This window comes from Anabrus simplex, chromosome 2 (genome assembly GCF_040414725.1).
Source record: "Anabrus simplex isolate iqAnaSimp1 chromosome 2, ASM4041472v1, whole genome shotgun sequence".
Taxonomy (NCBI): Eukaryota; Metazoa; Arthropoda; class Insecta; order Orthoptera; family Tettigoniidae; genus Anabrus; species Anabrus simplex.
The window spans coordinates 644,637,078-644,662,828 of record NC_090266.1 but is presented as its reverse complement, the minus strand read 5'-3'; the positions used below and the strand labels follow the sequence as shown (position 1 = coordinate 644,662,828).

The following is a 25,751-nucleotide window of genomic DNA, read 5'->3' as shown; positions in this document are numbered from 1 at the left end:
ACAGAGGAAATACAGAGATTAAAAAGGAGGTGCAGACTGGAAAGAAATAATTAGGGATGGTTCTGGGATTAGGGAGAGACTGAAAGGACTTACTAGGAAATTGAATTTAGCAAAAAGTCAGCTAGCAGAGGTGCCAACCTCTGAAGTGGATTATCAGTAATTGCCTCTGCCCCAAAGAAGAATTTCAAGTCAAGTCCAACGCATGCTCCTTCCTTCTCGATAATGACACCCCTTTTGCCCTTTCCTCTAGCAATCTATTTGAAATATATCATATTACACAATAACATTTGCACACAACCTGTTAGTTCTGTGATAAAATATTCCTTGTAGCTTGTTTCTCATGCAGCAGCTGCTTTTCAGTGTAGTTTCTCTTGAAGCATCCTTTCCACTGTGATGACATTTTCGTCTTCCGAACCATAAGCGATTCCAGTGCAGATTTGCGTCATGTAGGCCTCACTTCTTTCTCAATCTTTCTGTCAACTGTGAGGTACACTTAAGACAGCAAATACAACATTACTGAAGGATTTATAGTGGAGAAGAGCATCGCCTGAGCTCCTTCATTCACAATGAATTTTACAACGCTTATGGGTAGCAAAAGGAAGTCAAAATCAAATAAGTACCACTGCCAATTCACAAGCATTGAAACAAGGATGTTTTAGAAGACAGGCTCGAAAGGATTTAACATTTCTCCATCTTTTCTTTTTTCCGTAGAAAATTTTTTTCATGATAATGTCAGCTTTTCCGTAATAATTTCTCCTTTGACCGTAATTTTGTAATTGTGAGATGAATTCCATAATAATTACGGGCAATCTGTAATAATTGGCACCTCTGAGCTAGGGATAATATGATGGTAAATATAATTGGCAGCCATATAAATTTTAGAGAGCAATGGAAGGATACATATGGATACTTTAAGGCAGAAACAGGTTCCAGAAAGGACATTCCAGGGATCATTAACAAACAAGAGGAGTGCATATGTGAGGACTTACAGAAGGCAGAAGTATTTGGTCAGGAGTATGTAAATGTAGTTGGATGTAAGGATAATGTCCATACAGAGGAGGTGTCTAATAATGGCAAATAACTGAAATTTATCTACGTATGTCAATAAAGACATTTGATGCCATATGTGAAATACTTATTTGATTACTGTTTACATGAAGAAGCAAGGCCAAATGAATGTTGAGCTGCAACAGTAGCCCCAGTGTACAAGGGAAAGGGTGATAAATATAAAGTGGATAATTACAGGCCAGTCAGCAAGACGTTTGTTGTTTGTAAGCTCTGGGAAAGCAATCTTTCAGATTATATTAGATCCATTTGTGAAAGTAGAAACTGGTTTGATAGAAGGCATTTCATGTTTAGGAAAGGTTATTCCAGTTAGGCTCAACTTGTAGGATTCCAGCAAGATATAACAGATAATTTAAATATAGAACTAAGATAATTAGAGAAGATGAAGTGTTATCTGATCGTGTAGGAGAGAAGTCCCACAGAGCAGTATTATTGGACCTTTCCCAGTCAAAACCAAAATGAGCCTACGTGGCTCCAGCGACCCCAGAAATAACTGGGATAAGCTGAAGAAAGTTATATTGTCTTTAAACACACAGACAAGGCTATTTGCAGATGATGTTATAATGTATAGAACAGTAAATAAGTTAGAGGATTGTGAGCAACTAAAAATAAAACCTAGACAATGTTGTGAGACGGACTGCAGATAATGGTATGATGGTAAACGGGATGAAAAGTCAGGTTAAAAGTTTTACCAACAAGAAATGTTCTCTACATTTTAATTAGTGTGTTGATAGTGTGATAGATAAGGAATGATCTTCATTGTTGTAATCACATTAACGAGGTTGTAAAGAAAGATTACAGAACTCTTCACGTTATTAAGAGAGTATTTAGGGGTGCCAGTCTTTGGTAAGACCCCACTTAGAGTATGGCCCCAGTGTTTGGGACCCACATTACGACTACTGGATATGAGAACTGGAAAAGATCCAAAGGAAAGCAGCACAATTTGTTGTTGGTGATTTCCGACAAAAGAGTAGTGTTATGAAAATATTGCAAATTTTGGGCTGGGAAGAGCTGGGAGTACGAAGATGAGCTGCTTCACTAAGTGTTATATACCAAGCTGTCAGTGGAGATATGGTATAGAATGACATGAGTAGATAAATAAGCTTGAGTGGAGATTTTAAAACTAGGAAAAGTTCTTTGAAAACATGTAAGAAGAGGCTAGGGGCACAACTGAACAGGAATCTGCCACCTGGGCAACAGCCCGAGATGCAGATCACAAATGGATTGATTGTTGAATTAATCATACATATATTCCCACTCGCAATGTAGATGATTTACATAAAACACAAAAGAACTGCTTGGACGCCACTGCAACAAGGTTACAGGGTGAATATAGCATGAAACAAACATCTACAGGGGTGGATCATTGACTGTTGAAATCCAGACTGCATACCTGCTAGAGAAAAATAGCAGCGAATCATGGCAAGGTTAAACGTTACTCCTCAATCTCTCTATCTAAATATTGTACCAGGAATACGCGTACATCAAGTATTTCTCATGCTAATTATAAGTTAAACGCAAAGAAAATGAACAACTCATTTCAGCTCGCCTAAGCACCTGTTTCTAAGTCTGACAGGGGTTGGTTAGTCTACTCCCTACAGCAACAGCTGCTGCAAGCTGGATCATGGCCGAAGCTAAATTGAGTCATACACTCAAGAACCATCCAGAGCATAAAAATTGAAAACATCTGTAATATTCACCGTACCAAAATAAAAACTGTATCACTGTGATCGCCACATTTCAAAAATCTCCTGGCCAGAATTTTAAGAAAATCCCTCCAAGGAATCAAAAGTTATTCAACTTTAAAGGAATCGGGTCACGAAGATGATGTGTGGCTTGGACAGATATAAAAGGCCCCGCTTCGGCCAGATAGTAGCTTTTAGCAACTGGTGGTCTGTATCAGTTGGACCTGTCAAGAGACACGCCGAGATTCTGTTCAAAGTACTTAAACTCTGCACAAGTGACTATGGAAATACGAGTGCGATGGAACTACAAATCATAAGTGTGAAAGTGAACTTAGAAATATTCTAAGTGTTTGAATTATTATGGTTGATAGCAGGACTTGTGATATAAACCATCGAGTGTTTCAAATGTAATTTAAATCTTTGAACATTTCATGTGCCTTAGTGCATAATTAACTTTGTGAATTCTTACTTCGAGTATCTTAAGTGTAACAGACATTTCTCAAATGAAACTTTAAATATTTCTCATACTCCAAGTGAATAATTTTAACTTTTGCTCTTTTGAGTATTACAAACATAATAGACATTTTCCAATGAAACTTCAGAATATGTCACATGATTCAGTGACTACATATGAAATGAAAACCTGCAACCTGTTTTCCAGTCATTGACTGAGTCAGGGATGGAATGACTGAAGCACCTTGCGGCGAGGATAGGAATTGTGCCGGCTGCTGAGGCCTGTTGTACTCCTCTGGGGCAATGATTAATGACTAACAGATGAAATGAAATGATAATGGAGAGTGTTGCTGGAATGAAAGATGACAGGTAAAATCGAAATACCCAAAGAAAAACCTATCCCACCTCCGCTTTGTCCAGCACAAATCTCACATGCAATGACTGGGATATGAACCACGGAACCCAGCAGTGAGAGTCCGACGCGCTGCCGCATGAGCCATGGTGGCTTCCTGATTCAGTGACTACATAACTTTGTAAATATTCCTAAAGAAAAGTGACGGAATAGACAAGTGTCGTAGGAGCATTCATTATGTGTTCATGAACTTGGAAGGTACAACAGCCTTTCTTAACTTGTACATATTACTTAAGAGCCTTAAATATCAAATAGGATTCATATTCAGTCAACACACTACACTTTTTTTTTTCAGTCTGCTTTACGTCACACCGACACAGATAGGTCTTATGGCGACGAAGGGATAGGAAAGGACTAGGAGAGGTAAGGAAGCAGCCGTGGCCTTAATTAAGGAACAGCCCCAGCATTTGCCTGGTGTGAAAATGGGAAACCATGGAAAACCATGTTCAGGGCTGACAACAGCGGGGTTTGAACCCACTATCTCCCAGATGCAATCTTACAGCTGTGCGTCCTTTATCTGGGTTAAGTAGATAGGGCCTTTGCTTTTTTTTTTTTTTTTTTTTTTTTTTTTTGCTAGTTGCTTTACGTTGCGCTGACACAGATAGGTCTTATGGCGACGATGGGACAGGAAAGGCCTAGGAATGGGAAGGAAGCGGCAGTGGCCTTAATTAAGGTACAGCCCCAGCATTTGCCTGGTGTGAAAATGGAAAACCATCTTCAGGGCTGCCGACAGTGGAGTTAGAACCTACTATCTCCCGAATACTGGATACTGGCCACACTTAAGCGACTGCAGCTATCGAGCTCGGTAGGGCCTTTGTTAACTGGGGTATTATCCTTACAAATTATTTTATTTACCGTTGTGGTAAATACGATTCTATCAGTAATGACCTCAGGAAACTTATTCAGCAACTTCTCATAGTCAGGACTGTTTTCAGTTCGGCCAATACATTGGGTCCTCAAGTTTCTGACCAAAGGCTTTATTTTCAACCCATGCCAGCCTACTTCTGTTCTTATTACCAAAGAATATTTAATTAGCTGTATAATCTATCACTACCCCATATTTAGCTAAGAAGTCATGTCCTAATATTATGTCAGGTATCAAATCCTTGACAACCCACACCGGTATGTCTGTGACTTCAGTGGAGCATTTGGCTTGAAGAAAGGTACAACCCTCAATCTGGTAATGTATGTGACGAGTTGCCCCCCTGACCGTTACCACCTTGTAGCTCTAACTTGCTCTCTCTGTTCAACTTGTCTGTCCCTAATCCATCTACACGCCCGAAATATGTTACTTTCTACTGCTCTAGATCAAGAACCCAACAACATAGTAATTCACCAGTGTTAAACTCAATGAAAATATTTAATAAATATAGCAATGAGTATAGAATAGATATATTTGCAACTACATACACATCCATAGTAAAACAATGTAAACAAATAGCTTAACTGTTTTCTGTTCTAAGTTAAAATCCCACTTTGCTGATTCCTACTGTTAACCTCATAACTTTAGTTAATATTCTAGTTTCTAGTTATACCATCTAGCTCATCATCATTATTATCTTCGATAACATCACTACCATCATGTATAATTACAGTACTAATGCAGCTTTAAAGCAGTTCGTAAATCATTTTAATTGTAATATTTTAAATACCTTGTTATAATATGTGCATATGTAACTGAATATTTGTAATACTATGTTACTGAAGAAAAGAGTATTTTTTATTTCATTTATGACTTTATTTTACAAGGACTTTCATAAGAGGTATTATAATTTTAATTTAATATTTGTTTTTATCTAATGTAATAGTATATGTATATGTGTTTCACATCATTAGGTTTGTACCTGTCTGAAGCACAATAAATAAATAAATAAAGGACGAATAGTTTGAGTATCAAGGATAGCGATAAAGGTTTATCATCAATCGTCAAGTTAACAGCCGGGTGGGGTGGACTAGGCTCATCATCACTACAGACTTGACCAATATGTTTACCTTCCAGCCAGGTGTCATATATCTGGAGCCCTTAACTGCACGGCCAACTCACCCGGTAACACACTACACTACCAACCACCACATAACATGCAATAGTGTTTACACCCCTCCATATAGGGTTGGCATCAGGAAGGGCATCCAGTCGTAAAAAACAGGGCCAAATCCACATGTGGAATATAGTTCGCACCCGCGACCCTACAGGTGTGGGAAAAGCTAAAGAAGAAGAATACAATCGAACAGGACAGTTACTGAACAGTGTCGAATCACACAAATAAACTCATATAACTCAATAAGCAGTGTTTGTGAGAAAAGATAAACTCTTATGTCCTGTAGCAATTTTCTAAGGCAAACATTATCCGTTTCCAGAACTTTCCAAACTTTACTCTTTACTTAAAGGTGATAAGCAAACACCTACACTTTATTTCATTTAAATTAGCCCCTCCACTTCAACCAAGTGTGCATTAAATTCAGCCATTAGACCGAACTATAACAAAGTGTTAACCAGTGCTAATAGAGCTTACAAATACCAGGTGTATATGTTAATATCAATTTCGGGGAATGTATAATGCGGACACTCATACAAATCAAATCACGAGTGAAGTTACCCCACTGCTAGAATGTTTACAACAACCGACCACAGAGGGATCGTGGCAGCCTATGTTGGATTGAGATTCTATAGGGAATACAGCCTATGTTGGATTGTGGTTCCATGTCAGATGACAGTGCCTGAAACCCAGGTACCCAACCTTGAAGACATTATGTATACTGTACATAACATGATATGAATATTTTTGCCATGAACATTTTCCTTTGCCAGAATTTTAATAAATTCAGTTCACAAGAAACACTAACTTTTTGTAGTTAGGACCTCTCCTCCAGTACTATTGCTCCAGTAAAACAACCAGCAATGCCCAGTGTTAACTTCATGCTCTCAAACTTTTGATCAAGTTGGGCAAATTTACTGGTACAATATATTATAACAAATCAACTCAGAATGAGGAGATAAAGGCTAATTTAGGAATGAACTCTATGGATGAAGCTGTACGCATAAACCGGCTTCAGTGGTGGAGTCATGTGAGGCGAATGGAGGAGGATAGGTTACCTAGGAGAATAATGGACTCTGCTATGGAGGGTAAGAGAGGTAGAGGAAGACCAAGACGATGATGGTTAGACTCGGTTTCTAACGATTTAAAGATAAGAGGTATACAACTAAATGAGGCCACAACACTAGTTGCAAATCAAGGATTGTGGCGATGTTTAGTAAATTAACAGAGGCTTGCAGACTGAATGCTGGCAGGCATAACAGTCTATAATGATAATGTATGTATGTATGTATGTATGTATGTATGTATGTATGTATGTATGTATCAACATAACACACATACCTTTCACTTCTCTGCAATCACGTATCTATATTACAGAGTTTACAGGCAGTCGTTTTGATTATCTTCAAGTAAATAAGTGAATGGAGCACTAAAAACTCGCCGCCATCATCATAATACTCCTCTCTAGAATACGGTTTGTTGTACCGCAAGTAACCTTATATTTACACTATTTCCCGCTATCTTCTCTAACACAGAAATCTGCTGAATTATTTGCACTCGTGTAGATAGCCTCCCGCACAATTCACATTACATCCATAGACGATATTCACTTTAACCTCAAAATGAAAACCAAGTTCCATAGTCATGGCATGAAGTGAACATTTCCAGACGACATACAGCGTCCATAAATGTGAACGTACAACACAAAAAAGTATAAAGTATAACAAACAGAATACGCATTGATGGAACAGTGATAAACTGATATAACTTGAAAACAATATTCTCTCACCCATGGGTAAGTAATGCAAATATTGAGCTCAAATTATTATTATTATTGTACCGGGCGGTACACCTCCACGCCGCTAATTCAAAAGGTGCGCCAGTTGAAACTCCTCTGCTGGAGGAAGTCTGAACTTGATTGACGGTATTAATTTTCTACTTTCTCAGAAGATGTCACTACCTGTAAATTTTGGAGTTTTAGAACTGTGTCATTTTTGATGTGTTTTTGTTTTGCTTGAAGTAAGAAGTGTGAACTTTCTCTTCTAGAGGACACTACTGAAGAACTACAATAGTGCACCCTAGTGCGAAGAAAAAGAACTGTTCTTTGGAGAAAATTTTATTTCAAAAGTTTGTTCTTTGTTAAATTTCTTTCAGTCATTGGTTAAGTTGGCAATATTACCCCTTTCTTTCCCCTGGTTTTAAATCTAGCCAATCCCGAATTTCTGAAATTAATTTTCCACCAATAATGTGTTTCTTCTTCATCTTGTGTAGGGGTTTCTCTTTTTTCTCCAATAAAGTGATTGTGGGCGGGTGTTTTCATTCCCCTAATGCCTAGAACCTTCCGCGAGAGTATATAAACTGCTGATTTTAGGGTCTCTGAGCCACTTCTGTTCCATCTTTCAGTGTGTTAAGTACATAGCAGGGGGCGGGAAGCGCCTCTTTCTTCGGCAGCGGTCAACAACAAGGTAATGGCCGATTAATAACTTCTTTCTTTGCTAGCTCAGCAGTTTAACTTTCGGGGCGGGTTCTAAGCGTTCAACCATGTAACCTTTTCCTAAAATGTAACTACTCTTTTCATATATTCTCTTTTAAAACGACATATCGGGATAGAGAGTGCTTAACCCTCTCGAGCTCCCACTCACATCGTCTTGAGGTGAACTTATTTTTCTCAACCAATTCTTCCGTAATGTAATGTAAATTGCTATTAAGTCACCTCTGTAGTATGGGATTAGCCCTGGTATTAACGGCCTAGTGCCAAGTAGGTCTTAAGCAAAGTGTATTAGGAGTGCAAATTCGCCTCCTCTCAAATTGTATTTTAGAGGTCATGTATTAACTTTCTTGTCATTTAACAGACCTCAGTAGGTTGGGTATTTTACCCCTGTGTATACGTCCTTGGAGGACAGCTTAAAAGTGGAGTTCGGAGTGGCCTATGATAGGCTTGTATTTTAAGGGGAAGTTGCCCTTTATTGAAAATTGTGTCTCTGCCTCAAGGAGGCTTTTGGGTGAATTGGAAGCATATGTTTCTGGCATGTTTGGGGGTTTTCGGCCCCTTTGTTGTATGGTGTTCATTGTAAGGTTGAGCTCATTGCTCAAGAATTATGTTTCTGACTTTTGAAGCCCCAAATGGGGTACCTATGTAAATGTATTTGTCAATCGTGTTTCGGCTATTAAGTACCTGTTCTATTTGTTGTTACCTAATTTTGAAAAGAAAATATAACCTTGTTAAATTTTAAAATTAATTTCACTTTAGTAGCTTGAGACCTATTCACCACCCAGCACCTTCTTTCATGCATAACTACCACCAAAACACGGTAACAAGTGGTAGCAGAGCGTGGTTGAATGGGTCTCATTTTAGCCCCTTTTGACGGCTAAATATTGTTCTGTTCGGAACTCTAACCATTTTCTCAGTTGCTGGAATGTTTGAGGTTTTCAAAATTGTTCTGTCACCATGCCTGGCCCTCGCGATGTTCTTCATCTTAACTATTTGCGCAAGGAGGAGTTGATCTATGAATTAACTATTAGAAATGTACAATCTGGAGGCACGGTTGAAGTAGACACAAACAAGCTTAGAGAATCCCTAGATTTGCCCATTTCCATCCCCAATTTGGGAGAGAAAGGAATTGACGACTCTCTTTCCACGATCACGGAGAACATTACTGGGCTAGCTTCTGTAGTTAGTTTTTTTGACGAAAATGATCCGTCTCCTAATCAAATTAAGCGTGTGCAAGCTAGGCTGTTTCATTTTTCAAATAGAGTTAACGATCTGTTGTCTCTAAAGTTGAATGACGTTCAGAAGAAGGAAGCTAGTACGCTGCTTGAAAATATGTCTGAATTATCTAGCAAGGTTACTCAATTGTTAACTGGGGAAGTTCCTCCCAAAACTGATCAACCCGCCACGTTGAATGCTGGGAGCGAGGAAGAGCCTCCTAAGGGAGAAGTCAATAGGATAACCGTTGCTGCTCAAACTCTCTCTGCCCCATTAGACAACGAGTCTGAACGTCGTAACTCATTGACTAATGTACGTTCTGAATTAACTTCCTTGCCACTTAAACCTTTACCGACTATGTCACCCGGGTTTAGCAGCTTGCCTCATCCATTGGCAATGTTGCTCAGAGGTATCTCTAAGTTTTCCGTTAATACCACCAGTGAAGTAATTTCATTTTTAAGATTTCTAGTTGAATTTCAGGATCATGCCCTTGTGTTTTCTCTTTCTCCATGTCAAATTTTGCAAATTATCTATCCTTATGCAATTGGTATTCTCTCTGACAAAATAGTAAGATCCATAGCTGAACAGTCATCTATTGAGGATTTCCATGCCCACTTGCTAGCTAATTTCATCCCGGCTAGGGCCAGGTCCTCCCTTATTCAGAAGTACTATTACCGTGTACAGCGCTTGGATGAAAACTTGGCAGACTTCATCCAAGATATTAAGTTTTATACTAGGGTGTTTGCCCTTCATTTTCCTGAAGATCAGATTGTACAGGCTATTGTAGAGGGAATTTCACCTCCCTATAGGTCATATTTGTGTTTCGCGGCGTGCCCGCAAACCTTTTCTGAACTTGAAGCATTGGCCGTCTCAGCGGAAGGAGTTAGATACGCCGATTCTTTGCGTGTCGCGAAAGAACCCCCGCCTTCCTTTAGTAACACTCGGCCTCCACCTCGCCGACCAGTCAATCCCCGTAAATGTTATGCTTGCGGGTCGCCTGACCATCTGCGCAACAAGTGTCCGCTGATCAAGTCAAGCGGGACAAGGAATGGAGCCGGGTCATCACAAGGCTGTTTTAAATGTGGGGCTTTCTCACATATTGCCAAGAATTGTCCCAACTCAAATAGCACCCCCTCCCGCTCAACTTCTGGTGCAAATTCCACCTATGCCAATAATAAAAAGTGACTAGTGGCTTCGGCTGAGTCGACTAATCCATCTTCCCGAGACTCAGCCCCTAGTAAACAGGTTGTAAATGCAGAGACCGATCAGCCTTCAAATTCATCTTTTGAATGCCCTAAAGAATGTCTTAGGATTGCGGCGGATACCCCCGCACCTGTTCCTTTTCTTAAGATTGAGTTAAATAACGAGCCTATAACAGCTCTCTTAGATTCAGGCAGTGTTTGTTCGATTATTTCGGCTGAATGGTATTCTAAATTGAAATCGGTTTGTAAACTTCCTGACTATGTCTCTTCTCCTGTTCAATACGTTTCGGCTAATTCATCTCCATTAGAAATTCTAGGTTCCTTACTGGTCAAGATTCGTATTTTTAAGTTTACATGGAAAATTAAATTGTTTGTGGCCAAGCAATTGTCTTGCCCCATTATATTGGGAGCTGACTTTATTTCTCACACTGGTCTTGTGCTCGATCTCCAGTCTAGGTCGTGCACATTCAAATTTGCTTCTAGTTGTAAAATACCACTATTAAAGTGTAATTCTGTGTCATGTTCTTCTATTTCGCCTACCCAGGATGAGATGTTGTTAGACCTTAGACATCTACCTGAGGAGCAGGCTGATAGTATTCGCAAACTGTGTCAGTCGTTTCCCGAGGTGTTCTCTGATACTCTTGGTGTTACTGACCTTATTGAATACAAAATTGAGGTCACGGATTCGATTCCTCTCCGTTTTCCACCTTATAGGCTATCTCCACCTAAAATGAAGGCTCTGAAAGAAATTATCGATCAGATGTTGAAGGATGGTATTATTAGGCCCTCTAAGTCAGCGTATTCTTCGCCTATTTTTCTAGTCCCGAAACCCCAAGGAGGCTTCAGGCCTGTCATTGATTATAGGGCTCTCAATCGGAAGGTGGTGTTACAATCTGTGCCCCTTCCCGACCTTCATTCTTGTTTTTCATGGTTTCGTAAGGCCAAGTTCTTCACCATCTTGGACTTAAATCAGGCCTATAATCAAATTCCCCTTGCCGAAGAGTCTAAACACCTTACAGCGTTTGCCACGGACTGGAATTTATATGAATACAACCGCGTGCCTTTCGGGCTCCCTACGGGAGCAGCTGTGCTCACTAGGCTACTAGATAGGGTCTTCTCCGACATCAAATTCGAGTACTTATATCACTATTTAGATGATGTCGTCGTATTTTCAGAGACTTTTGAAGAACATCTAGATCATCTGCGAGAAGTTCTCGATCGCCTTCGTAAGGCTGGGTTAACTGTTAAGTTGTCCAAGGTTGCCTTTGCTAAGCCCTCTATGTCATTCCTAGGGCATATTGTGTCACCCGATGGTGTAGCAGTCGATCATTCTAGAACACAGGCCATCCGTGATTTTAAACCTCCCAAGGACATTAAAGGTATCGCCAGGTTCATTGGTATGGTGAATTTCTTCAGAAAGTTCATTCCTAACTTTGCTAATAGAGCGGCGCCCTTAAACCTTCTTCGTAGGAAAGGCATCAAATTCGAGTGGGGACCTTCTCAACAAGCCGCTTTTGAAGACCTTAAATTAGCACTTTGTGATGCCCCTGTACTTGCTATGCCTGATTTCTCGAAGAAATTCATCGTCCAAACCGACGCGTCGTCGTCAGCGGTAGCTGCAGTCCTTCTTCAAGAGACTGAACTAGGGAGGCGCCCCATCGCCTATGCGTCTAGGACATTGTCGGCTCAAGAAGCCAAGTATTCCATCTATGAGCTCGAAGGTTTGGCAGTCTTATTTGCCTTAGAAAAGTTCCGTCTCTATCTGGAACACGTCAAATTCGACCTGGAGACAGATAATCAAGCCTTAAGCTGGGTCTTAGGTAGGCCGCGTCGTACTGGTCGTATAGCCCGCTGGGCTATTCGTATTTCCGCCTTCCAGTTTGATGTTAGACATATCAGAGGTACCGAAAATGTTGTTGCTGATGGACTCAGCCGTATGTTTCATAACGACGTCGAGACCCACGAACCGGTCGACAGTTCATCACCTTCCGAGTCCATACTATCTGGTGTTAATGCCATCTTAACAGATGCTCCCATGCTTTTTAGGGATATTGAGAAATACCAACGTGAAGATCAGACGCTGGCTCCGATAATGGAAACCCTTTCTTCTGGGGAACATGCTGTCCCTTATGTTCTGAGGAATGGTGTTCTATGTTGCCCTTCGAGGCATGATAAGTTGATGAAAGTTGTTGTTCCAGCGGTTCTTGTACCTATGATCTTCAAGTATTATCATGAGACCCCATTAGGAGGGCATCTTGGAATCTTTAAAACCCGTGAAAAGATTCGTGAAATGTTCATCTGGAAAGGTATGGACGGCGAAATTCGTGAACTTGTAAAAGCTTGTAAATCTTGTTTGCTCAGTAAACCGACCATGTCCACCAAGGTAGGCCTCTTGTCTTCTCAGCAAGCGTCGCGCCCCATGGAACGCCTGTATATTGATTATGTAGGACCCTTCCCCCAGTCAAAGGGGAATGCCAACAAGTTCATCTTTGTATGCGTAGATGGTTTTACAAGATTTTCGTGGTTATTTCCGACTAAGCTGGCTACCGCTCAGTCTACAATTACTTGCTTAAATTCTATTTTTGCCTCTTTTGGTCCGTGCCAATATATTGTGTCTGATAATGCTAAGGCGTTCACATCTAATCTTTTTCGTAAATTCTGTTTCGACTTGTCCATCTCTCATGTAACTACTTCTGCTTATTACCCTCAACCATCTCTGGCTGAACGGGTTAACCGTAACCTCAGGTCCGCACTTATTGCCTATCATCATGAAGATCATTCCAGGTGGGACACGTCCCTGCATTGGTTAGCTTTTGCTTTGAATTCGGCGGTTCATGAATCTCATAAGTTCACTCCAGCTTCCTTGATGTTCAAGTTTATTCCCAACACGCCGCTCTCTAATCTTTGGTCTCTGAGTGACATTCTGCCCGAGACAATAGATCCGGATAATATTAAAGATCTTTGGAAGAAGGCTAAAGCCAATCTTAAGGTATCTCATGAAAAGGTTAGAGAAAAGTATGATCGTGGACGGAGACCCACCACTTTGAAGGTAGGTGACCAGGTGATGGTCAAGAATTTTGTTCCCGCGGGCAAGCTTGCCCCCAGATTTCATGGGCCTTGTATAATTCTCGATTTTCTTACGCCAGTTACGTTGTTAGTAAGCAATCCAGCCACCGAGAGGATATTTAGGGTTCACCTGTCACAGGTGAAACCTGTGTAAATTTTGTGTCAACTTGCTTCATATAATTTGAAAGGAATATGAAGGTTATATTTTTTTTTTTGAGTTCAACTTTTAAGGCTTTCTGCCCCTTCTATAATATTTTGTCTTATATGTAAGCCTCTTGTAAAACCTTCCCCGATCCGTTAAACTGCCATTCTGTCCTTGCCTCGGCCATTACCACGCTCCCGTCTCCTGCCTCTATACACATTGTGGCTTGCTCATATTAAATGCCATGGATATCTGCACGCCACTGGCCCCTCAACCTCTCCACCAAGCCTGTGCCCTCGAAAGATGATGCTCCAACAATATTCTGCCGCCTAGCTTTAATGTTTCAGTGCCCCCGCAGCCGCGCGGCGCCGTGCCGCGACTGGGCTTGAGGATGGGCCCCCTCGACCCCAGCGAGGACGACATGTGCACGGCGAGCCGGAGCTCTCCTCCCGGCCAAGGCTGATGTGCGGCACACGACTTGCTACTTGCCCGCAGCCTGTATATCTTCACCGCGGGCGCGGCGTGTTTCAACACCTCTGCTCCCCTCATAGTGCGGGCGAGCGGTATCTCAGGGTACTTGAGGGGTCCGAGCGGCCTCCTTTGGACGCAAGCTGCAACGGCCGGTCTGGCCATCCAACTTAATCAACATCAACTACATGGACAGTTACTATAAGAGATGACTACACTTGGGAATTCAACAACAAAATCTGGTGGACTTAGAAAATTTTTCCTCGATGTTAAAACCAAAGTTTTCCTTCTCAATTCAACTTCTACAACCTTAAAAACTTAACTTCTCCTGTTACAACAAAAATTTTGAAACTGAATCAAACCACATTAAGAAAATCTTATAAATTTTTCGGCAATCAATATCCATATCTACATCAAAACTTGGACCTTGTTTTCAAACAAATTTCATGTGTCACCCCTGGAGGAACTTTTGGGGGGGGGAGGTCTGTACCGGGCGGTACACCTCCACGCCGCTAATTCAAAAGGTGCGCCAGTTGAAACTCCTCTGCTGGAGGAAGTCTGAACTTGATTGACGGTATTAATTTTCTACTTTCTCAGAAGATGTCACTACCTGTAAATTTTGGAGTTTTAGAACTGTGTCATTTTTGATGTGTTTTTGTTTTGCTTGAAGTAAGAAGTGTGAACTTTCTCTTCTAGAGGACACTACTGAAGAACTACAATAGTGCACCCTAGTGCGAAGAAAAAGAACTGTTCTTTGGAGAAAATTTTATTTCAAAAGTTTGTTCTTTGTTAAATTTCTTTCAGTCATTGGTTAAGTTGGCAATATTACCCCTTTCTTTCCCCTGGTTTTAAATCTAGCCAATCCCGAATTTCTGAAATTAATTTTCCACCAATAATGTGTTTCTTCTTCATCTTGTGTAGGGGTTTCTCTTTTTTCTCCAATAAAGTGATTGTGGGCGGGTGTTTTCATTCCCCTAACGCCTAGAACCTTCCGCGAGAGTATATAAACTGCTGATTTTAGGGTCTCTGAGCCACTTCTGTTCCATCTTTCAGTGTGTTAAGTACATAGCAGGGGGCGGGAAGCGCCTCTTTCTTCGGCAGCGGTCAACAACAAGGTAATGGCCGATTAATAACTTCTTTCTTTGCTAGCTCAGCAGTTTAACTTTCGGGGCGGGTTCTAAGCGTTCAACCATGTAACCTTTTCCTAAAATGTAACTACTCTTTTCATATATTCTCTTTTAAAACGACATATCGGGATAGAGAGTGCTTAACCCTCTCGAGCTCCCACTCACATCGTCTTGAGGTGAACTTATTTTTCTCAACCAATTCTTCCGTAATGTAATGTAAATTGCTATTAAGTCACCTCTGTAGTATGGGATTAGCCCTGGTATTAACGGCCTAGTGCCAAGTAGGTCTTAAGCAAAGTGTATTAGGAGTGCAAATTCGCCTCCTCTCAAATTGTATTTTAGAGGCCATGTATTAACTTTCTTGTCATTTAACAGACCTCAGTAGGTTGGGTATTTTACCCCTGTGTATACGTCCTTGGAGGACAGCTTAAAAGTGGAGTTCGGAGTGGCCTATGATAGGCTTGTATTTTAAGGGGAAGTTGCCCTTTATTGAAAATTGTGTCTCTGCCTCAAGGAGGCTTTTGGGTGAATTGGAAGCAAATGTTTCTGGCATGTTTGGGGGTTTTCGGCCCCTTTGTTGTATGGTGTTCATTGTAAGGTTGAGCTCATTGCTCAAGAATTATGTTTCTGACTTTTGAAGCCCCAAATGGGGTACCTATGTAAATGTATTTGTCAATCGTGTTTCGGCTATTAAGTACCTGTTCTATTTGTTGTTACCTAATTTTGAAAAGAAAATATAACCTTGTTAAATTTTAAAATTAATTTCACTTTAGTAGCTTGAGACCTATTCACCACCCAGCACCTTCTTTCATGCATAACTACCACCAAAACACGGTAACAATTATTATTATTATTATTATTATTATTATTATTATTATTATTATTATTATTATTATTATTATTATTATTATTATTATTATTACTACTACTACTACTACTTGTGATGTACATCCACTTACTAGTATCATTATCAGTTTACGATTGCATTATTTGTGAGGTTATGTCATGAAACATTTGTTGTATGTAGATATTTATATGAGTTCAGCTAATGTAAGAACCTGTATATAAATTATTATTACCTGTATATATGATTTGTAATCCACTACACAATTGTGAAACACACTGTAACATCAAGAATAGTACCGGGTAGATGAGAACTTTGTAGAATATTCTCTACGTTATATCTGGGCCTTAAGCACTCTAGAATTTATGAGAAAATGTATCTTTCTAGAAGCCAGGCCAGGCACATATATAAAGAGGTGGTCCTGATGGTGGAAGACAAGTTATTGCTTAGTTGGAGTTAAGGTTTAGGAAGTATACTTGTGACCACGTGTTATGACATGCTTGTAAGCAGTCAATTGTTTTAAGGTTGCGATCTCCATGTGGCTTAGTGATAGGCATTTGTTAAAGATGGCAGTTTGTGACAGCAGTCGATTAAGTTATGTGTATGTTTATGTGAAGTTAAGGTGAAATAAATAAGTGTACCAAATGACAGCATTTGTGTGCGTCTTTGTGGATACAGCATTGGCGACCGTGGGACAGGACGTAATAAGTTACGAGTGAATACGAGTGCAGCACGAAATAGATCGAAATGCAAGTGATACTAGAAAATATGTTGGTGAAACAGCTCAAACATGAACTCACCAAGAGAAATCTCCCGACGAATGGGAAGAAGAAATCGCTGTGGACATAATTACGGGAAGACCTCGCTGAAAAAGAAGATTCTGAAACGTTTTTCATTGAAGTCGACGAAGATCCAGACAAAACATCTCAAGATGAGGTAAATATTCCCAAAATATGTTCTAACTTAACAATCATGATGCAGGCATAAATGACAAACTTTCAGACACAATTTCAGATGTCAATTCTGGCCTAACAGGACAGATTGCAGATTAAATTTTGAAAGTAAATGACAAAAGTTCTCAAGCTAACTCAGTTTTGACTGGACAAATATCATAAGTGTACACACAGATTTACAAAGTTGAACAGAGCCTAGAATTGAAAATTTTAACCGTAGATGACAAAATTTCATCACAAATTAGTGACGTTACCAATCGATTAACACAGCAGATATAAGACATCAGGTCAAAACTGTGACAGGTTGAACAGATCGTTAGTAGGGTAAGCCAGCTGGAAGGGGATATCTCGAATCTCAAGGAGGAGGTGGAAATCCAGGTTTCCGGCATAAAACAACAGGTTGAGGGGAGAATTTCTACCATGAAGGGAAATTTTGAAAGCCGTATTTCTGCCATTGAGGGAAATTTTGAGAGCCTTATTTCTGCTGTTGAAGGAAGGTTAGAAAACCGGATTTTGACCATCAAGGGAGATGTGCAGAATATAAAGAGAAAGCATCCTTCACGCAGTAGAAGGTAGATTAACTCAAACAGGACGTATTGCCACACCTCTAAACCCCTCAAACCTAACCGGCAATACAGGACACCTAGACCCGAAGGTGATTATAGAGAGCCTTCCGGAATTCCACAGGTGACTGGAAGAGAACCCGACTAGCTTCATCGAGGGATCGGTCAATCTATTAGGAAGGTCTAATCTACCAGAGGACATCTTCGTGCAACTCATCACACCGTGATTAAAGGGGCAAGCTGCTACTTGGTGGAATAAGTTGAAAGGCTTAAATTTAAACTGGAAGGACTTCAAGAGGGAATTCCTTACTAGGTTTAATTCCGAAGGGGTGAAGAGCACTGTGAAAAGGAAGCTACGGACTGAGGCACAACCCACTGGCATGAGAGCTAGCACCTTCATTCTACAAAACTACCAGCTCTTCAAGCGTCTGCATCGGAAGGAAGTGAGAATGAGATTTTACCAGACATCACAGAGCTACTCCACGATAAGATTCGACCCCTAGTGAAAGTATCACAACTGAGATCCTTTGATGATCTACGTAGAATCATCGCCCAGTTGGAGGATGAAAACAAGAGCAAAGCTACGGAAGAGACCAGCGCAGTCAGGAAGTGCTACCGTGTGGAGGAGCATGACACCTGAGGAACAAGTGCCCAGCCTTGACGTCGGAAAACTAGGTCCGGCCCATTCTGAATTGAGGGGGGATGGGGCCAGGAACAGGAATGTGCCTCAAGACACGACAGACAAGCAACCCTGGTCAAGTAGGGGAGGGATTGGTCAGATTGTGAGAAGAACAGGCCAACCCTGCCCAGGTATCATCTTAAAGATAGGCAACGAGCATTTTTCAGCCCTACTCGACAGTCAAACAAGCCATTCATTTGTCAACGGGACTGTTGCCAGATTACTACCACCTATGAAGCTTCAGCACCTCAGAAGAGTAGTGGGAGCAGTGGATGGGGTAACCTATTCCATCCTAGGACAGACTTACCTAACCGCTAAATGCATGGACCTGCCTATTGCAATTGACGTTGCAGTGATTCAGAACCTAATACCTGATATCATATTAGGTCATGACTTTCTGGTGGAATACAAGGTGATTCTAGACTATGCAGCTCATGAAGCCTTTTTGGGAAAAGACATACGTCTGAGGGTCGCCTGGCACAATGGAAATCTCCGGACTCGGAAGGATGTGGAATTCTACACAGATCTGGGAGATATTCAGTTAACACATCTTCAACCAAGTGAAGAAGAGGAGCTGAGATGTGCCTTAAAGGACTTTCTGGAAGTCGTCACCCATAAAATAGGAAGGACTACCACGGTAAAACATAGCAATGGTCATAAAAGTGCACTGGCAATCACTGACAACTGCTGACTTAGATAACTGAAAACAGCTCGCCATGATGTACTGTTACACTGACCTGCCTTACCCATTGTAACTGTAGCTATAAAATCCATTACCTGCAATAACTTCAACAAAGTGGTGGTATATGACCCAGAGAGAAGGTTTTGTGGCTCCTCTGTTGAAGAAATGTTTACCATACTCCCATTATGTGGAAAACAGAAGTAATTACCAGATGAAATGCTTTAAGTAAAATTATCCCATTAGAATATTAGGCTTCTCAGGTGATCCATTTTTCATGCCAGTTAGTGTTTAAATTAAATATGCTTGATACTGCTGAGCACAATTTTCATGCGTATATCGATAAGCCATTAATAAACTTTTGACTGAGCTAAATGCCAAAAAGTGTGAACCGCACTTACTCATGTATTGGGTTTCACACCTTTAGGCGTTTTTGAAATTCAATATGTATTCGTTAGATTAGTCGCCAGTAGGTTTATGGCTATCTTAAATTGCTTCTGCTATGTATTGGTGAGTTTTGATAAACTTTTCTGTATATTAAGTTTGAGTATTGTTTGTTTTTTCATAGATTTTTTTTTTTTTTTTTTTTTTTTTGCTAGGGGCTTTACGTCGCACCGACACAGATAGGTCTTATGGCGACGATGGGATGGGAAAGGCCTAGGAGTTGAAAGGAAGTGGCTGTGGCCTTAATTAAGGTACAGCCCCAGCATTTGCCTGGTGTGAAAATGGGAAACCATGGAAAACCATCTTCAGGGCTGCCGATCGTGGGATTCGAACCTACTATCTCCCGGATGCAAGCTCACAGCCGCGCGCCTCTACGCGCACGGCCAACTCGCCCGGCTTTCCATAGATTTTCTGACTAGCTTCAAGTGAATAGCAATAGTGAGTGTCAATACGGCAGTCATGTGTTCTGAATGACACTAACTCTTACATGAACTCACCAGGTGTTTACTGCTGTGCTGTGCATGCCCATATTGAGTTAGTGAAATTGACTATTACTTCTATGTATTATCTTGTCTGCAAATATCTTAGTTGTGTCTTATATCGTTGAGTGCTTAGACATGATTGAGAGTGCTGTGAAAATAGGTTGGACTGGAAAGATACTAAATTCTGTAGATGAAATGAAATCGTGAAATATTTATTAGAAGACAGTGACAGTGATACAATGGATGAATCTGGAATGGTCAACTAGATGCAGAAGGCTTTTGAGACACCACAGATAAATTTTAATACTGCCCCATTCATTTATGGATAGTTGCTTCTCGATCACAACACACTATAATCACAGAAATGTTATATTTCCACATATTTTATATAAACTTTCTTCTTTTGTAACTTATGTCAATATTAGAAGAAGGTTGTGGGTCACGCGCAACTCTCAATGTATCGCCACATTTCACTCCTTCTGCAGAAACTGACATGGCCTCAAGTTCCCTAAATGTTTGAGGATTTGAAGAGAAACACAAATATGATCGGTAAGATGGAGAAATGCCTTCAATAATAGTCTGTACTATTTGACCTTCAGAATAGTGCAAGGCAAATACCCTTGTATAGAACTTAATATCCTAAATGAAATCAGCTAGATTTTCATCTAGCCTTTGTACTCTGAAATAATATTTCTGGATTAATGAAGACAGAGCTTTCGCAGGGGTAAAGTTAGCCAACAAGTGAGCATGGAAAGTTTCAATGGAACTCCTTTCTGATATAGCTTTAACTATCTTACCTGATAAGACACCAACTGTGTAGTGGTAGATTATTTGTAAGAGTTGAGAGTGTGACAGAGCAAACACCAAAGCATGGTCCTGGAATTCCACAAGAAATCTTAAGAAAGAAATGACGTCATTAGTGGAGTTGACCGAAAATTTTGAAATACCTTTAAGCAACATGGCTAAAGCATGGGATAAGCTGCTAAAGCCTGCAGATACTACTGGAGAGGCAGCCGGAGGTTGAGGTGGTTCAAAAGCGGCATTACTAATGAAAAATGGTGGAAGATGTTGTGGATTGCCGACAGTATTGTCTATCTGTTCTGATGGGGCAGAAGCTTGTTGTTGCTCAACTGATTGCCAACTATCTGAAGACTTATTCGGGTCCTCTTCCGTATTCATAGTTAATGGGGCAACATAGTCACTCTTCCCACCAACAAACCCAAATAACAATTGGTTCACTTTACTGGACAGCTCAGAAATATGTTGACACAAGGAATTAGCCATATTAGAATGTTCTACACTAAGCTTAAGAGACAACAGTCTAGCCTGAACCTTTTTAAGTTGGTTTCCGGAGGGCTCACCTCCTTCAAAAAAACTAACCACAGATGCAAGATCAGCAATATTGGTCGTGACCATGGATAAAGCCTCACCAACTTCCTTCTCTCCATAAACAGTAATACAAATAGGTAACTCTAAAGAGTCCTTTAGTCTAGTTGCATCTGTTGCAACCATGCCACCAGACTGAACCTTTCTAATAGTTAATTCATAAACAATCCCTTGCTTGTGCAAATACCAAATAGCAAGAACCTCTATGGGGCAGAAATAATGAATGAAATTTTGACAAAATTTTGAAAAATTGGGAAAACAACAAATTTCTAGTGTTCAAATTCAAATCCCAAAATTTAGAGAAAACCATCAAAACGGGCTTTGTCCAGGCCCATTCTACCATGCTTTGCTACCTCTTACAGAGGATTAGAAAGCACCTGGAGTGAATGGCTGAACAAGGGATTAATTAGAGCAACTTTCAAAATAAAAATTTGGAAATTTTATTTATTTCTTTTTCTAGTTTAAAATTGAAAATTGAATAATTGAATAATTAACAAGCAAATATAACATATTATTAATGAGCATGTCAGCTCTAACAATAACAGGGACTTAGAAGTCCAAAAATCAGGTACAAAACTTGAGGTGATTAGCAATTTGTTAATTTACATAGAAAATGGCATTATTACCCTTGACAGGTATAAATATACAGTATTATAAGAGCAGGATTTACTCCAAGAAGTTACACAACTCAGGAGTCACAGCTCTAGCCTTGCGGAGGCAATCAGTTTCCTTCGCTATATAAAATTACACTAGGAAAACCACTGGGTGACCTCACTTCAGTGTGTTCATCAATTACTCCACAATTACAATGGCACTGAGCACTGTTCCTAAAAGGAACAAAGACAAGGGAACAGTTACTGAATAATCAGGGGCATAATTGCCCATACTAAATGGCCTTTATGACAAAACAAAATGGCTGCACATAACCGGCCATAAACAAAATGCAAGGAGGCGAAACACCTGCACTCCTCCTAGAAATGTTTAAAACCCTAAGTAGGCTTATAGCCCAATGATACAGAGGCGAATCCTACATTACACCGGGGTGACTAAATGAGAAACATTAATGCCAAAATAAGATTTACAATATTTAGAGGTTTTAAGAACTTTGGTCACCCCATGCAAGGTTGAATGGGAAATGACAGAAGTCATCACTCTTTGTTTCCCTACACTACATATTTCTCAGTAGAGAACAGAACAGAGTCCTCAGACTTGCCGAAAAATTCTACATTGAAATGACCAGTTTTACAAAAGTACATTAAAAGAAAAGAGGTTGAAACCTTCCCCTCAAACTGCCCACAGGAGCTATCATGTCATTACCTTGAGCTGCTGGATCTTCCTCACGCAGGCCTCGCCTCTGCCTCGCTCCAGGCATGTCCCACTCATAATCACTGGAGCAATTCAGAGAAGACGGCCCTAAAGTGCCCTATGTAAGGGGAAGATTCCAGAACTCTTTACTGATAGGCTGGATACCTATACACACCCCCAGTTTTAACTGGCTAGAGACAATATTTCCCAGAACCAGGTTTACAAACTTCAAAAATAAACATTACTCTATGGAATAATTAGCCCGCAAGAGGGGGTAATTAAACCGGCTGTAGAGACACAGAACTATAGAAGAAGAAAGTTTCTGGGAGTTCACAAGTTCAAGTTTGTTTACATAGATGGCTTTAGAGAAGGTTCGCAGTTTAAATAGGGAGGGAAGGTGTACCCCTGGAACAGTGAGAAATGCACGGACAGTCTGGTGAGCAATTTTTCCCTCTTGCATCATTCCCCTCCATCGCTTGTGCTGAATGTTCTGTTCCATTTAATATCTGCTCTTCGCTGACTGCCATCCTTAGATGCACAGTATACTTCTTCACACACACTTCCAAGTCAGCTTTATGGAGGGATGTAGAGATGGAAGAACATATGCGGTGGTGACGAGTGTAATGAAGTAAATCCCCCTTTGGGCAGAATCTTAGCACATTAGTTAATGTCTCAGCTGCTACATAACTGGGTTACAAATGGATACTTGTTTGTCAGCTTCTCCAAGGTACAGATCATACTGCTGATATATTACATGACATTTTAATAGCATTTGTCCACTTAGAACATAGCAAAATTTCTCCGTTACTCATCCATGAGTTGGTACTGGGATCACCTTGGTACACTTCCACCCTTTTCCCCTTAAGTGGTAAATTACATCAACCCTCGTCACTTCGACCATTTTCCCCTTAAGTGGTATCTTACATCATGCCTCACAGGATTTTTATCTCCAGTTGTTTATGGAGCCATCATACTGATTTCTTCATACTGTTTTCAGTTGGATGAAGAGCGAGACAGGAACGTACTTCCCTCCTCTCATTCTGAAGGTTCTGGCACAAGTGTAAGTGTAAATGGTTTTCTTGAGTGCCAAGAAACTTCTGTGCAGTATTAAAATGCTGAATGTAGGCTTGCTTATTTGTTCTAATCAGACCCTAACCTTGAAGATTTTCTGGTACATGCATCATGTCACTGGAACAATCATGAGGTAGCCCTATTATCTTTCTGACAAATAACCTCATTAATTTATCAATATCATACATAAAAAGAGATCGGGACCTTACGTAATGCTGTACTCTGAACAGGGTAAATTCATCTTGGCCATGCATAAATACCGATTATGTTTAACTTCTGATCTGTTTTGAGCAAGCTAGACACTGTCAATGAGTTAAGGAATATTCAAATTATGATGAATGGACTTGATTATGAATAGTGTTATTACAACAATGGTACCGTGTCTGCAACAGAGAGTTGGGTAAGGAGTGATAGAGAGGTAGACTAAAATGTAGAGGAACCTGGTAGCATGAAGATAACCAGAAATGAAACACGAACTCTACATATTTTCAGTTCATCAAACTAGGAAATTTAGCTGAAACCCATCAAAACATTATGGTCAATGGGAGTAAATATTTAGTGAAGGATTTTCATATAAAAGACACAATTACTTTTGGCAGTATTGGAACTTTAAGGACATCAAAAGTTCACACTCTTGACAGGGCAACATATGCCACGGCTGAAAACTGACCGAGGTAAATTGAAGCTGCACATTACAGTGTTTCTCCTTGAGCTTTATTAATCGTAATACAAACTGCTAAACGAAATGGAAATTGGTACCATTTAAAGGAAAATGGAAGTGTTTTATGTGATAGAGTTAAATCATCTTGAGGGATTAGAGCTCTCTGCCTATTTTGAATGAACAGTGCACTGATCGACCGCTGGGAAGCAAAATGGTGGCTATTTCTGTCCACGCTACTAATATAACACGAAGCCCTAAACTGAAGCACTTTTGTATTAAGCATCAGTATATAAATGTTTTTCCAGTGTGCATGGGACCATCGATGAAAAATGCATCCTTGATATTTGTATTGTTTTGTTGGGGCACGTCACGGATTTCATTAATATAAGTGAAAGCTGTTCCTGGTTTGCTATGAGCACAATGTTGGCCAAATCAGGATTGAAAATTGGCATAATGGCAGTTTGTTCGTAGTGAAGGTACAATCCTTGGGGTTTCCATGACAGTAAATTATGACAGGGAGAATGGACTCACGGACTTAATATTAATATTAAAATTATTAAAATTACAACATGAGAAAAGGACTTATACATTTCTCCAACATCACTTCAAGCTAACAAATATACGAAGAGCTACAAAGAGAGTGTAACACTGCGCTGAATAGTTTCTTCTCAACTAAGCGACACTCTGCAACATAACACAGACTGAAACAGCTAACCAGGAAGATGTCCGACTGCACATGTATGCTTGCCCCCTTCAACCTTCCCTCTCCCGTCGTATGCCTCACTGCTCCCACAGTCCGGGTGGCCTTGAAGTACTGGCAAATGCTTTGGCCAATCAGAATGCTATATTTTTCTTTAGTAATTTAAAAATATAAAACAAGAAACTTTTATGCTTTTAGAAAAACTGAAAATCTACAGGCCAAGAGCTTACGTCAGAATGCTTTATGATGTCAATTGGTTCAGCCGTTCTCTCAAACTCGTGATAATAAAATCAGTCAGCATTTTAAATATATAGGTGTTGAGAATACCTGATTTGTGAATGTTGGTGAAGTGAAGCGTTTGTATCTCTCCTCTTAGAAATGTCCACATCAGTCACAGTTCCACTGTCAGAGTTTATCACACTCGAAGAACTATCCTCTCTTGACCGTGAGGGACTGTGTGGCTGACACCACTGCAGAGAATCATGTGAAGCAGTAGAGACAGTTCTGAATTTTCCAAGCTTGCTCCCAATCTCAAGCTTTGGAAAGAGTTCTCTGAAATAAAATAAAAACATTCATTTTTACAATTACAAGGAAGGAAAGCCATATTTACATTTGAATTTAT

At 40.2% G+C, this 25,751-nt stretch overlaps 1 protein-coding gene across 1 annotated transcript in view; it reads right to left on the bottom strand.

The window, feature by feature from the left end:
- The window catches only part of LOC136863623 (KICSTOR complex protein SZT2), an 874,751-nt gene that overhangs the window by 25,430 nt on the left and 823,570 nt on the right, over positions 1-25,751 (bottom strand). Inside the window, 1 exon segment of the mRNA XM_068226020.1 lies at positions 25,457-25,681. Within this exon segment, the coding sequence (XP_068082121.1) occupies positions 25,457-25,681 (225 nt within the window).